The following is a 14702-nucleotide window of genomic DNA, read 5'->3' as shown; positions in this document are numbered from 1 at the left end:
TTTCCCAGAGCCTCCTCAGTGGCTGAAGAAGCCCCAGGGTGGGGTCTACAGCGTGGGGACAAACCTGGTGCTGCTGTGTGAGGCCATTGGGAACCCTGAGCCCAGCATCCAGTGGAAGCTCAATGGGATGCCCATCGATGGTAGGTGCAGGGCCAGGGTGCTTCTCCAGGGCCTGTCCAGGTGGGATGTACCTGAACCACTTGGTGGGACCCACAGGTCTCAGCATGCTGAGTGATTGTGTGGTTTGGCACCTCTTCAGATATGAATTGTTTATTAAAAGGACTAATATTTAAACCAGGATTCTTGAAGAGGGTGGTGGTGAACCTTGCACCTGTGGAGCAGTGGTACCTTTGAGGTGCTGCCTCTGCCTCATCTGTGACTCTCCCATCTTTTTGGGGATTTGGGACAGCTCGAGGGCTCCTTTGTGTTTCTGGGCAAGCCCAAGTGGCTTGGGAGCACTGGTGTAGCAGCATTATAATTTTAAAGGATCTCCATGGGGAATTTGCTGGAATTTGGTGCTCTGGAGCACTTTCCTCCGGCCACGAGACTGCTGGCAAAGGCAGAGCCCTGGAACTCACCAGCTGTCAGGCAGGCTCTTGGTTGGATCCTCAAGATGGTTCCTTTGGCTTCCAAGCAACGAGGAGAGCCTGGGACCTCCCCAGACACCGTGTTCCTCCAGCTCCTGACACAATCTGGTGTTCTCCAGGCAGGACCTTCCGAGGGAGAATCTCCACCAGGGAGATCAGCCTGACCAACCTGCAGCTGCGGGACAGCGCCGTGTTCCAGTGCGAGGCCACCAACAAGCACGGCACCATCCTGGCCAGCGCCAACGTCGACGTGCTCAGTGAGTGCCCCGGGCTGTCCCCTCCCAGACATCACACCCAGAAACCCCAGGCTGAATCCTCACATTAGCCTGGGGCTTGTCACCATCTCATGGTTCCTTTGGACTGGCCCCAGGTTTTAAGAAACGCTGTCCAAATTTATGCCGTGGGTTTTATCATGGGCAATGTTAAGTGCTTAGCGCAGACGCTCCTGAGCTTTGATGTATTTTAAAAACATGGCTGTGGTTGGGCTTGAAAACATGAATTCAAGCACAGTGAAACCACTGGGGACTGATTTGTGACCACGGTGCTGGTTTTGAATTATTAAGTGTATTTTTAATCTTTGATTTCAGTTGTGATGCTCAGTCTATTCTTTGAAGAAAGGGATTGAGGGGAATTGATTTAATAAAAGAAACATCTCCAGAGGCAGCAGAACTGGGTCTGTGTTCTCTCCTGGATGCTTCCATTTCTGACATGTCCAGCAGTAAACCCGTTATCTCCGAGACCTCAGCTGCTCAGTACAACTCTTCCAAACAGCTGTGAAATTCCCATTAAACACCTCAGCCTCTCACCCTTGCTGGGAAAGGGGGGGATGCAAGGCCAGTATTTCTATTCCTAGTTCTGAAATGCACTGCTGCTCACCTTGCATTCTCTCCTGCAGACATTGCCCCCCTGATACTGACCCCGGATGGGGAGAACTACGCCACAGTCGTGGGTTACAGCGCCTTCCTGCACTGTGACATCTTTGCCTCACCTGCAGCAGATGTCAGATGGTAAGATACTGGGAATTGGGATTTTTTATGTGAAAAAAGTTCCTGCAGGCTTCCCCAGGTATGAAAAGTCTGCTAGTTGTTATTTCTATGGAGTTAAGAATAGAAATTTGCAGCAAAACTGTATATGATGTAAGTTTTCTGTGTTTAAATGTGTTTTTAAGAATTCTGAAAAACTGGTTTGGGAAAAAAAAAAAGAGTTCCTGGAAGTCCCCAGTACCTGTTTGAGACAAATGCCAGGCTATACATTAAACAAAACCATGCTGTTTATAGCTGCAGCTTCATCAGTTTAATGTTGACAACTCTTCAAGTTTGGACACATTATGGAGGTGGAAATAGTGACTTCCAGAACACATTTACCTGGACATGCTTCCACAGGGCTGGAAATCACAGGCTTGTCACAGCAGGTGACAGGTGCAATAAAATTACAGGTGGCAGCTGTAGATTAAAGACAGGGTATTTTAGGGAACTTCTTAGACTCTGTCCCTGTGTGCAGTTTGGGTTTGGTGTGCAGGACTCTTAAGTCCCTTTATGATTTGCTGCACGTGGATAAAGTGTCTCGCTAATCCCAACTTTAATTGCTCAGGGGCAAGACCGTATCCCAAAAACCCCCTGCAATAGTCCCTAACCATGAACTAACACTTCTGCAGTAGCCCAGGCCTGTTTTTACCATCTTTAGGACTAAGGATGACAGCATAGAGCCCCTTTCAACCTTTCACTACGACGTAAACAAGAACGGCACCCTGGAGATCAGGGACACCAAGAAGGAAGATTCAGGATCCTACGCCTGCTGGGCTGCAAATTCTGTAGGGAAAAGAGCAATCACTGCTAATCTGGATATAAGGGGTAAGAACAGAAAATAAAACTTTCACAGCTGCTAAGATTTTATGTTACTTTTTCAGGAAGTAGTAAATATTCAGTCCAGGGTGCAGATTTATTCTGTGACTTTAGGAATTCTCTGGATATTACGACCTGAAATTGTCACAGGTCTCTTTTCAGCTGCATTTCTCCATGCTCACACGGGGTACTCGTTTTCTTCTGGATGCTTGGAGAGGCTACACAAGCCGCCAAAAAATTGCATTTACACATTGTCTTGAAAGCATTTTCCCTCCTTTTGGTCACTGCTGTGTTACACTCGGGGCAGGCTCTTGGCTGATCCTTGGGAGCCTTCCCTGTGCTCCTGGGCTTGGTGGGGTCCTTGTTGATCCAGATGTGTTCCTGCTTCTCCCTCAGCTGTGGGATTCCCTTTCCTAAAATTTCTTCCCATCTGTTGATCAGAAGGCACATCCCAAATTGGATGAACTCCCACAGTGGACACCAGTCGCGTTGCAGGACTTTGCACTGGGCTTTTGCCTGTTCGATGATAAATATTTTTAAACAGAGAGAAAAAAAAATCCTCAGATATGTTTACTTACAAATTTTAGATCCATCCCTTGCACCACAGCTTTGTTTTAAGGGTTTTGTGTGGTTGGTTGGCAGGAGGGGTTTTCCCACAGGTAGCATTTAGTGGGTTTTCTATAAATTTACTTAGGATTTAGGGCTTGCCAATAATAATAATAAAAAAAAAACAACAAAACAAAACAAAAAAACCGCTTAAATACTCATTTAGCAAAGCTCTCTGATGTAGGTTTGCTGTGACAAACTTGAGGAAAAAGCCCACTCTTTGTATTCCATTTCCACCCACTCCCTTGGCTTTGGGAATTTTACAGTGATAATAAACATGAAAATGTACAATGAAATTCTTGAAGTGCAACATTTCACTGCAGAAATAAATTCAGCTAAGCACTTTCTTCTTACTTATTCGTCTGTTTCTGCATTCAGATTACAGTCAATTAAAAGAACAAATTTGATTGCAATAATTTTTTCTCACTTGACTTTAATAAGCTTCTAATTTTTCTTGGATTATTTCCAAAGCTTATTTCAAATGGCAATTAGACATAAAAATCATATTCAAGCCTTTAATTTTTTTTTTTTTATCATCCATTTCATGACAGGGTACTAATAAGGATTTTCACCTGTAACTTTTTTTTTTTTTTTTTTTTCCTCTGGACCTCTTTGGTTTGGAATGAACTAAAAAAATATTTCAAGATAAAAAATGTTTGAAGATGAAGAAAACGTTTCAAGATAAAAAACAATGAAATAATGGCAAATATCTATTTCAAATCCCACCATCCTTAACTTGAAATGTTTCGACATACAAGAAAAAAATGTTGCTCCTGATGTTGATTTGTGTAGATGTAGTGCTTGGTGAAAATTTGATGTAATAGCCCTTCTCTCACCTAATCAAAGTGTTTTTCTGTGATCAATCAGATGCTACAAAACTTGTTGTTACTCCGAAGAACCCCCGAGTGCTGAAATCACATTCAATTTTATTGAAATGCCAGGCTGAGTACGATTCCCACTTGAAACACAGTTTTAAATTATCCTGGAGGAAGGATGGAGATGAGCTGCCAGTCAACAGCACGGGAGGTGGCAGGTGAGTGGGGAAGGAACAAGGCTGTCCTTGATCTCAGCTGGATAATCTGGTGTGGAGCTGGAGTTTCATTAAACATGAGCCTTAATAGCTTGAAATGCAAATTTTTGTCTGCAAGGAATTCTTCATGTGACATGTGAATGGATCTGCATTTTATACACATCTATATAAATGCAGCAGTGTGAGTTTTGAGCCAAATGGGTTTGGGTTTATTAACTCTGTTACCATCATAGCAGAACATAAAGTTATATATTAATATATACATAATTCACCTATATATTTTTATGTATAATATCAATGTTGGTCCAACCCAAAAACACAACCCAGCACAGGTTGTTTTTCCACTTCAGTGGAACCAGTGTTTTCTCATAGTCTGCACTTCTTTGGCCAAAACAAAGTCTTTGCAATGTTGAAGTGATGGAAAACAGGTTTCAGGGCTTCTGCCATGAATTTTGCCTACGTATGAGTTTAAGATTTGCAGGTCCAGGCTGAATTTTGCCCTCTTTTTGGATTTCTATTGACCTCAAGGGGGTGGAGCTCAGCCTTCATTCCATAGAGGGGACCCACAGGGGGCAGATCAGATGGCTTTATTAATTACCACAGGAGAGACATGGTTTCCCAAATACTGGAGAGGCTGAAAATCCCACTTGAGCCCTTGTAGGATGGTGAGGCAATGCCATGGAAATTCCATGTCTACCATAGAGCCCTGCATTCTTGGCAGCTTCCCTGGTGCTTTGGGCATGACACAAGTGCCTTGGGAATGCTCAGTTTCCCTCAGTCTTTCAAAAACTCCATCATAAACCCCATACGTTTGTCTCATTAATGACGTGCCAAAATCCTGTGTCCCACACACTCATTCAGCCTCCAGTCACGGAGACTAAATTGCCACAAAATACAAATTATAGTCCTCAGCACAGTGTAGAGCAGAGCCACAGTGACATTTTCATGTCACAGGCCAAGTGTGCAGCTCTTTAATGAAAATGTCCTGTGCCAAGTTCTTTTATGAACACTTTTTTGGAGAACGACATCTTTGTGTTGTACTCATCTTGCATATTTTTCTCATCCTTATTACCTGGGGTTTTTGTTTGTTTGTTTGTTTCGTTGGGTTTTTTTTTTTTTATTTGTTATGTTTTGTTTTGTTTTTTATTTATTCTGTCCTGCAGGATAATTCTGGACAGGGATACCCTGTTCATATCCAGCGTGCTCCTGGAGGATCAGGGAGTTTACAGATGTGTGGCCAGCACTGCCCTGGATGCCACCGAGGCCGAGGTGCAGCTGATTGTTCTGGGTAAGGTCAATTTTCCTGCTCTGGAAACAGCTCCTTGCAGCAGGAATCACCACTGCAGCACTTCTGCTTCTTTGCTTCTTTTCACAAAGCCTCGATAACCCAGTTTCTCACAGCCTCACTCTCCTTAAGCTCAGCTCTGCTGTCCCTTATCTCCAGGAATGGCAGTGCTGACATAAACCTGATTTATTTTCATCTTTGGTGTAGTAAGATGAGGCAGAATTTTTGCCTTAGTTCAGTGGCTGCAGGAGCTGCCCAGGCTGGAAGATGTAAGAGCTTACTGAGAGTGGTTCTGCTGCTGCTTTGAACTTCTTGGCCAGTCCTCCACTTTACTGAAGGCTTGCACAACAAGCATTGGACTATTTTTTGAAGGCCATCAGGCCAATATTTGGATGCGCAGCTGCTCGGGAGATCAGCGCGAGTTAATCACCTGAAAGGAATTAATTCTGTCTGTGAAAATGAGCATAAATGATTGTCCAGGGACAAAGAGCCTTGACCCCCTGGGTCTGAAGCTTGGCCTTGTGAGAGCATCCTCACAACCTGCATCCCTCCCTGAAGGAGCACTTGGAATTTAGAGGATGAACTTGTGGAGTGCTGTGCACCCATTGCACCCAAGGGCAGCAGCCAGGATTCTGCTTTGTGCTCACAATTTCAGCCAGCCTGGTCCAGGTGAACGTTTCCCCACCCAAGGGAAAGGGGCTGGAATTAGATAATCCTTAAGGTTACTTCCAACCCAAACCATTCTGTGATTTTCTGATTCTCTGACAGCTTTGCATCATTGTAATTACATTTATTTTTGCTTCATTTTACATTCTTATTTATTGCTTGCAGTGGTTGCAGCAAGTAAGTCAATTGACCCTTCAAGATGTTTTTCCACTTTAAAGGAGTGATATTTTTCAGTAAATAGTAAATTAGGAAGATGCTGAGCACATTATTTATGGTGCAGTGTCCTTCAGTGCTGTATAATTCAAAATGTTTGTAGACTATTCGTTACTTCATTTATGAAAATTTCATAAAGTGCTTTATTCCTTTTTAAAAAGGTACTTTGAAGAAGAAGAAAAATAATTTTGTGCTCTTTTCCTTTGTTTATGGTATGTGGGAAAGGTCGTGGTGAATTAACAACATCTGTTATTTTCCAAGTGAAAAATTCAGGTTTTTGCAATCAAGAAGTTGTGGGCTGACTGAAGAAAAAAATGGAGACATCAGATTAGGGGCAACTAAGAGTAAAATAAATACTCAGAATAATTCTAAGTATTTGTTGTGTGTCTAATGAACAGGTAGAGGGGTGAGAATATTTAAGATACACCATCACTATCTTTAAATTAATATATTGAATTTTAACCAGCTGTATTCCAGGGGTACAGCAGCAACATGGCTGTAGATTAAACTGTGTTTTCCTGATTTTTTTTTTCCAGGTACAAGAGAAATAGGGAAAGAAATACAAAGAAAAGAAAAAAAAAATCCAAATACAAACTTTTTAACTTGTTGTGTGTACCCTCAGAAGAAAAGTCAATATTGTAATTTTTAAAAAATCAGTACAAACACAGTGAATTTTTTTCACAATGACAAAGAGAGTCGTGGTGGTGGAAATCACTGTTTCTTTTCTGGAAGAAATTACTTTGTCAGTCAAAAGTTTAGTTGGGACAGCATTATTTGAACTGGCAGGAAGTGAATTTCCCAGTTCCCCATTAATGCAGATCCCCATGGTTGGGATAATGAATGTTCTCCTTCCACTCACACCCTCAAAGGCCAAGTTCAATTAATTCCTGAGCTGAGGCAATCAGATGTTGGGGTTGATTTGGAAAGAAAAATCTGTTGCTACAAACACAGTAATGAAGGTAGAAGGAGATGGATTCGAGAAGGATTTTGTGTTTATAAGGGAAAATTCAGCACCAGAAGATTCAGGATCTTTCAAAGCAATTCCCACTTCCCACAGTCTGTCCATCTGGAAATTGGGTGTTTGTTCTACCACCATCCTCACTGGCTGTGCTTTTCCAACCCTCTGGAAAACGCCAGGAGAAACAGAAACACCTTACTGTGCCCCTGACACTTCTTTATTTCTCAGATGTTCCTGACCCACCAGAAGACCTCCAGCTCTCGGAAAACCAAAACAGGAGCGTTCGACTCTCCTGGACAGCTGGGGCCAGCCATAACAGCCCTGTTAATGGTAGGAAGGGGTTTTCAGCATCATTTTATGGGGCTGTTCAGAATTCTGTCACGTCCTGGTTGTCCCAGGACACAAACCCTGCTGACGGCCAGATTTAATCACTTTAACTATGACACTTCATTTCTGTAAGTTCACATCCACCCACGCTGCTCACACCGAGTTGGTTTTTTAACCTTTTTTTTCCTTTGTTTTTTGTCTCTTTTCCTGCCCAGAGTCGATTATTGAGTTTGAAGAGAACCGCTGGGAGCCGGGGAGGTGGCAGGAGCTCAGCAGAGTGCCAGGGAATGACACCACAGCCCTGCTGTCCCTGGCCCCATATGTGAATTACCAGTTCCGCGTGGTGTCCGTCAACGCCGTGGGCAGGAGCCAGCCCAGCAAACCATCCCTGCGCTATGTGACCCCTCCAGCTGGTAAACACAGCTCTGATCTCATCAATATTAGTGTTTTCTGGGCCTTTTTTTTGAGTATCTGTGCCCTCCCATGCTCCAGAGGGTGTGAAGAAATCAGAGTGGCTTGCGCTGTTCAGTGGCAGCATCAGGGGTTATTAAAAGTAGGTCCCGTGGTGGGAATTCTCCCCAGCTGGTTCAGTGGGCTGGAATAACACCCAGTAATTTTGGTGGGGCAGGTGACCATTTATATTGACTGTATTAACTAAAGCAGTGCATTTTCAGAGAGGTAAAACCAGCTGGAGGATGTCTCGTGACAAGCCGTATTCTGATATTTCAGATATTAATGATATGGGTGCCCTGCTGGGACGGATTCTTCAGTGATGGGTAAAAAAGAGCAGCCCAGCAGTTGCACATGAAATCTCCAGGCACTTTTTTTAGCATTCGGTGTGCAGTTAGAACAAATCTAAATATTAATGACCCAACTTGCTGCGCTGCATAGAATTCCCGAGGATGTCAAAGGGAGGAGTCCACACTGCTGGGTTTTCCTACACCTCCAGCACCTCGCTCTGCTGATTTCCCACCCTTTGCAGACTTTCATGGACAGACAGTTCCTGAAGAAGGGCTGGGTTTACAGGGAGCCTTTCAGGAGCACTAAGCTTGTCAAAAATCTCCATTTACAGAGCATTCACTGGGGCAGAGAATGTTACTTCCCTGAAAGTCATTTTAGAGGCCAGCTGTTCAGCACAGCATTTGCATTCCTTGACATTTTCTCTCTTTTTTTTCCCTCATTTACACCAATTTCAGGTCCTTCATCTTTCCAGCTGTGTGTGTACCTCTAATGATGCACCTTCTGTTTGCTATCCCCAGAGGGAGAAAAATCTCTTCCTTGTAATCCCCCCACATCTGGTGCTTTCAAATCCAAAAGTCACAGTTCCATTTTAGCTGGTGGCTCTAACCAGCAGGGGCACTTAGGAATCCAAACTGCATGAACGACGTGTTTGAGTCCCATCAGCTTTGCTGATCCAACTCATTCATCTCAGGAACGTTTTTTGTTTAAGTGTCTGTCACTAACAGGGAAATTTCCCATCCTTTTTGGCAGTTCAATGCTAAATGCAAATAAATGGGACGTGCAAACTAACCATGTCACCTGTGTGGTTTCAGCTCCAGATAAAAACCCGGAGAACATCCGAGTTGAAGCTTCTGAACCCAATGAAATGGTGATGAAATGGGAGGTAAGGCAAGACTAGCAAATCCTATAGGAACTATCCTTTATTCTTCTGAAAGGTGAATTTGACTTAAATGTATTCTGGATTTTCAGCCCGGGTATCGTTTTTTGTTTCCAAAGACTTCTTTATGTCTGACTTTACAGGACATTAAAAGAAAACTGAATTCTTGTAAAGCATAGTGAGAATTCGCCAACATTTGCTCTTCTTTGCTTCTTGTATACAAGAAACTGCTTCAAATAATTGTGGTCTTACCCTGCTCTGCAATTAAAATTACCAGCCAGACCTAGGGAGAGGATGCGTGACTCATGGCTTCTGCCCTTCCAGCCTGGAAGTTTAAAAACGCCACAGATCCCTTGCCCAAGAGAATGTGAGCTTGAATTTTTACACCAAGAACAAAAGGCAGGTGGATAAACCACCAAAGCCTGTGATGTGCATGAAAGGAATTATGTAAAAGTCTTGAGGACCGTTTCCAGACTTCAGATTTCTTGGGTTTTAAGCTTCGAGCTTCTGTGCCAGCAGTTGAGTTATGTATTCCTTCATTTAGCACAAATATCCACAACAGTGGAAGGAAGCAGGTTTTTGTTGAGGCTGGAATTACACACCATTTGCATGAGATTTACTCCTCAATCTGCTGCTCCCAGCGAAGAACAACAAATGTTTCCCCAGTGGGAAGTCATGGTTTGGGGTACAATTGTATCCAAAAGGAGATGGCCCTCAAGGTCCAGGGGCTTGGATTTGAATGGGATTTTTAGCCCAGGGTCAGGGGAGACAATTCTGCCTCTCAGAAAAGGTTGGATTTGATCTTGGAGGTCTTTTCCAACTTTTTTGAATCAATGAAACACAGAGTTTTAGTACCCAGTATGTTTACTGGGCAATACTGGGATAGCAAACTCATCTTTGAGCACCAGGAACTTCATAATGACTGCTCAGACAGGGCAAAAGTGGAAGTGAAAGCTGAGCCTGAAAGGAGAGAGTGGGATGGAAAGGCTTGGTTAAATCCTGTTGAATCATTAAAATGTTGTCAAACAGGATATTCATTTATTTATGGCATTTCCTGTGTGCTTTTCAGAGGAACTGCTGGGCACTGCACATGCTATTTCTGACAGACAAAGGCTGCAGAATGATGTTAATCTGCCTAGTTTGGATTAAGAGACCAGCTGAGTTTTACTGACTGGGATTTTCAGCCAAGGATTTGCAGCTTTAAGGGAGATCAAACTGAGAGTCAAGCAGTGCTGCAATTTAACTCTGTACAAGAAATCATATTTTTAGGAGGAATTCTTTACTTCTCCATCTTCTCTTGCAAATCCTGTTCCTTGGGAACTTAGCTGTGGAGGTGGTGCCTGTGAGGAAGCTGCTCAGTCTCCCAATTCCTTTGCCACAGACATCCCAAAGGTCCTCACAGCAGATCAGATCAATGGGAATTTTTGCAGATCCCCCAAATTTAGGTCTCCCCGTGCATGAGGAGCATCAAAGGGGAATCACTTTCTACTGGTTTCTGATGCAATTTCCTGTCAGACCTCTTGGATTCAAACCAGCTGTTATATATTTTATATTTGCCTATATTTAAATATTATTTAAAGTAACTTCTATGGTGGGAAACACCCACAGCTGTTTCAGTGTGTAGCTTTTTTTTGGTAGGATAGGTGATTATTTAACTTTCTTAATTAAAGTACTTAATTTTCAGAGAAATAGACCCAACTTGAAGATGTCTCGTGGCAAGCTATTGCTGTACATCCCCCAGTATTTTATAAATTCATGCTCATTAGGTGGAAACCCTGCTGGGATGAATTCTTTAGCTGATTGGTAAAAGCAGAGTGGTCCAGCAGTTAAATATCCAGGCATAATTTCAAGCATTTGGTGTGTAGTTAGAACAAATCTAAATTTTAATGACCCATCTCACTGTGCTACATAAAATTCTAGGATAAAATGCAAATTTTATCTCTGCTAAAAGGCACACACAGCCTTATGCCAAACTGTGCGATTCAGTTGTGCTGAAAGCGTGCGGTTTTACCTCACACAGGAAGACCTGTGACAAAACAAAACCTGATGTGTGTAGGAGGCAGAAATGCAGCTCCTAGCAATTAATCTGGATTTTAATCCAAGCCTTTCACCCTCCTTTCTCTTGAAGTCGTGATGTTGTTGTTCCAACCATCCTCAAATTAAAATGACAGCAGAAAGTCAAAGCTTCGGGGATTTGCCCCTTTCTCTCTGTGTTGTAACACACATTCCTGATTTTTTCCCAGTTGCTTTTGGGATATTTTTCCTTTCATTTTATATTTGCATACATATATATATATATATATATATATATATATATGTAAAAACAATGGGACAGGTCTGCTGGAGTAGCTGTCTTGAAGCTTTTATTCCATTACAGCCATCAGCCTCATTTTACAGAACTAAGCAAGGGAGATAGAAGCAGCTTTAGCTGCTTACAGCAGTAGATAAGTTGTTCTTAGTTACATGGTCTTTGAAAAGATTTTTAGCCAATAAAATAAATGCTGACAAGCATTTGTTCTAGCCAGTTAGTAAACTTACACGTACCTCTTGCTTCTAACAATGCTTGCTTGTAGTGGTTTAAAACAATGCATGAAGCTTCATTAGTAGAATTATGTAAGCTAAATATCTTGCTTAACACATTTTCTAAGGCCTATCTCTGCACAGCACATAGCTCTAGTATTTCCTGGCCTTGCATCCCCAACTTTTTTTTTTTTTTTTCCGTTTCTTCACTCTGAGATTTGCTTCCCCGCAGCTTTTTGAGAGCCTCGTGCATTTTCTATTTCCTACATTCCCCCGTTCCCCTCGGCTGCTGTTTCGTGGTTACAGCACAGGCACACGAGATCCCTTTTTACTTTTCCCCAGCCGCTGAAGCCCGTGGAGAGGAACGGGCCAGGGCTGGAGTACAAGGTCAGCTGGAGGCAGCGGGGTGTGGAGAGTGACTGGAACGAGGAGCTGGTGAAGAAACACTCTCTGAGCGTGAGGAACGTGCCCACCTTCGTGCCCTATGAGATCAAGGTGCAGGCAGTGAATAATTTAGGATCCGGCCCGGAACCGAACGTCACCATTGGATATTCAGGAGAGGATGGTGAGTGGCAGGAAGTCACCTGTGAAAAGGGGGGTTTCCTGTGCTGCACAGGGCTGGGATGTGGAGTGATGGATTAGGCAGCCCAAAGCTGCTGGAATGCCAGTGCTCAGCCTGATGGGCTCCATGAGGGGTGGACGTGACCCGTGCTGGGTTTATTGGGAAAGGTCGCTTGTGCTCTCATTAATCTCAGTTGTTGGCTTAGTGTGGGTACTGGTTTGAAGGCCACGGTCCACGAGAAGTCTCTGAAGTGTAGCAGTCGTGTTGTACTTGGTAGGAAAAAAAAAAAATCTTTGGGTTCTCTGAGGCTTGACCCAACAGTTTAACACTGTCAGAAGTTAAATACTCTGACAATTAGGGACAAACTCGCAGGCACTGGGTGTTTGAGTGAATTTACAGATAATGCCACATTCCCACGTGTACTGGTGTTGCCTTGTCCAAGAGTCCCTGAAGAATGTGTCACCTTCTGCAACCTGGGGTTTCTGGCCCATGGTTTTCCATGGCTCCCAGGTGGAGTTTCAGTGCTGGAAATGGACTCGGTGGTCAGGCAGGAGAATCCCCACTGCCCACCCAGAGGTGGGAACAGGAAGGTCTGGTGGTGCAGAGAGGTGGTGAATAGAGAGAATTAGAAGAAAGAACTTCCATTGTATGTTTATTTTCTTTGTCTCTCTGTGATGAGTCTAATTGTACATCTACGAGTGGAAAATCTTCCCTGCAATTCAGTTGTCAATGGATCAAGGCCTCCTCTTTTTCAGGCACTGTAATAGCTCTCTGTGTTATGCAGTGATTAAAATCCTACTGTTTAATGAGCTTAGTTGTAAAATGGAATTGATTATAAAAAAAACCTTTATGATTGCCTGCTTGAGTACCATATTAATCATTTCTTTTATTCTTCTCACTGCTGTAAGCATTGCTTGAAACAGGAAATCATAAATAGTGGTGGAGAAATTCATGTGTCCCAGTGCACATGTATCCCAACCCTCAGCAGAAAAATACAGAAAAAATAATGTTTATTGGCCCATTCCACCCACTGGATGCAGGTGGAATGGCTTTTTGCTTGCCTGCAGTGAGATTGCATGAAGTGGTACAGCTGGAGCTGGAAAGCCAAGCACTGGAGCTGTGAGCAATGTGAATCTGGGCTCTTGGAAGTGTTTTTAACACCTGGGACTTCTGTTTTTACAGTTCCAGATGCTGCTCCTTCGGGCGTGTCGGTGGAGGTTGTGAACAGCACCCTGGTCAAAGTTTTCTGGTTTGGGATACCAAGGGACAGAGTTCGTGGGCACTTAAGAGGCTACAAGGTTACAAATTTCTCTATAAATATTTGTATATAGTTGACTAAATTATTAAATGAATCCCAGATTGCAATCTCTCATTTTTGGGAAGGTAAGAGAGACCATGATCATGCTCATCCCCATACAACATGATTTGTTACAGAATTCCCAATCTCCTCGCAGGTTAACTGGTGGAAAACAAAAAGCATGCTGGATGGAAAGAGGCATCACCCAGAGAAACACTTCCTGACGTTTTTAGGAGACAGGAACTCCGGGATGATTCCTGGCCTGGAGCCCTTCAGTGAATTCCACTTGACAGTTTTGGCTTTCAACTCCAGAGGAGATGGCCCTGAGAGCTCCCCCGTGGTGTTTGAAACTCCAGAAGGAGGTAAGACAAAAGGAAAGGATGGGATGGAGTGACATAAATTGAAACTGTCCTTGGGACAAGACAACTCCACTATTCATAGAACCCTTCATTTGAAAGGAAAGCTGTGGGTGTTGAGCTAAATTATATCCTCATTTAATAATAATAGGTAGGGACAGACCTGTTAACTCTCCTCTGAAAGCTCATCCCTGTGTCTTCCAGTCCCTGAACAACCACGTTTTCTCAGGATCCTGAACTTTGACAAGGACTCAGTCACTCTGTCCTGGGGACTTCCCAAGAAAGCCAATGGCCACCTCACTGGCTACATTCTGCAGTACCAGATAAGTACGTGCCTCCTTTGCTTTGAGTTCAGAATTGAAGCAGGATTAGTTCAGGAAAGCTCCCAGGTGTGATGGGCACAGGGGCTGCCAGAGGGCAGGCTGCAGTCAGCTCCCACAGCTGAAAGTTCTCCATGCACTTCTTCCCATGGAAGCTCCCACTGCTGCCATTCCCTGCCTCACTTTATGGGCTGATTCAATTATTTCATATTGGCACTACCTAATGTAGTGGCTGAAAAGACACGTAAATTGTAGGTGCATTTAACTGGAGTGAAACTCATTTAATACGAAGTGTGGAGAGCACTCCGTGAAGCCACATTAATGTAGATCTGCACATTATGTCAGGGAGCTTCTCCCCACCCTAAGGTGCCTCAGCAGAAGCACAAAGAACCACCTGAGTCGTGGTGTCGAGTAATCACACTGAAAACAACCAAATGCCAGGGGATTTCTTCCTTTCTTGCCTAGGAAAGACAGGAGAAGCACAGATGACCTCAGGCAAGACCGAGACTGCTACAA

The 14702-nt window shown here is 43.5% G+C and overlaps 1 protein-coding gene across 3 annotated transcripts in view; it reads left to right on the top strand.

Annotated features, from left to right (window-relative positions):
* CHL1 (cell adhesion molecule L1 like) overlaps positions 1-14702 on the top strand; it is a 51448-nt gene that overhangs the window by 25449 nt on the left and 11297 nt on the right. For all 3 annotated transcript variants that reach the window (XM_062500932.1, XM_062500933.1, XM_062500931.1), the window contains 13 exons: positions 9-140; positions 707-844; positions 1483-1594; positions 2271-2437; positions 3902-4067; positions 5228-5352; positions 7415-7516; positions 7729-7926; positions 9067-9137; positions 11994-12216; positions 13396-13511; positions 13668-13872; positions 14071-14193. In XM_062500932.1, coding sequence (XP_062356916.1) covers positions 9-140; positions 707-844; positions 1483-1594; positions 2271-2437; positions 3902-4067; positions 5228-5352; positions 7415-7516; positions 7729-7926; positions 9067-9137; positions 11994-12216; positions 13396-13511; positions 13668-13872; positions 14071-14193 — 1878 coding nt within the window. The remainder of the gene's footprint in view (positions 1-8; positions 141-706; positions 845-1482; positions 1595-2270; positions 2438-3901; positions 4068-5227; positions 5353-7414; positions 7517-7728; positions 7927-9066; positions 9138-11993; positions 12217-13395; positions 13512-13667; positions 13873-14070; positions 14194-14702) is intronic.

Source organism: Cinclus cinclus, chromosome 12 (genome assembly GCF_963662255.1).
Source record: "Cinclus cinclus chromosome 12, bCinCin1.1, whole genome shotgun sequence".
Classification (NCBI taxonomy): Eukaryota; Metazoa; Chordata; class Aves; order Passeriformes; family Cinclidae; genus Cinclus; species Cinclus cinclus.
This window is presented reverse-complemented; position numbering and strand designations above follow the sequence as displayed.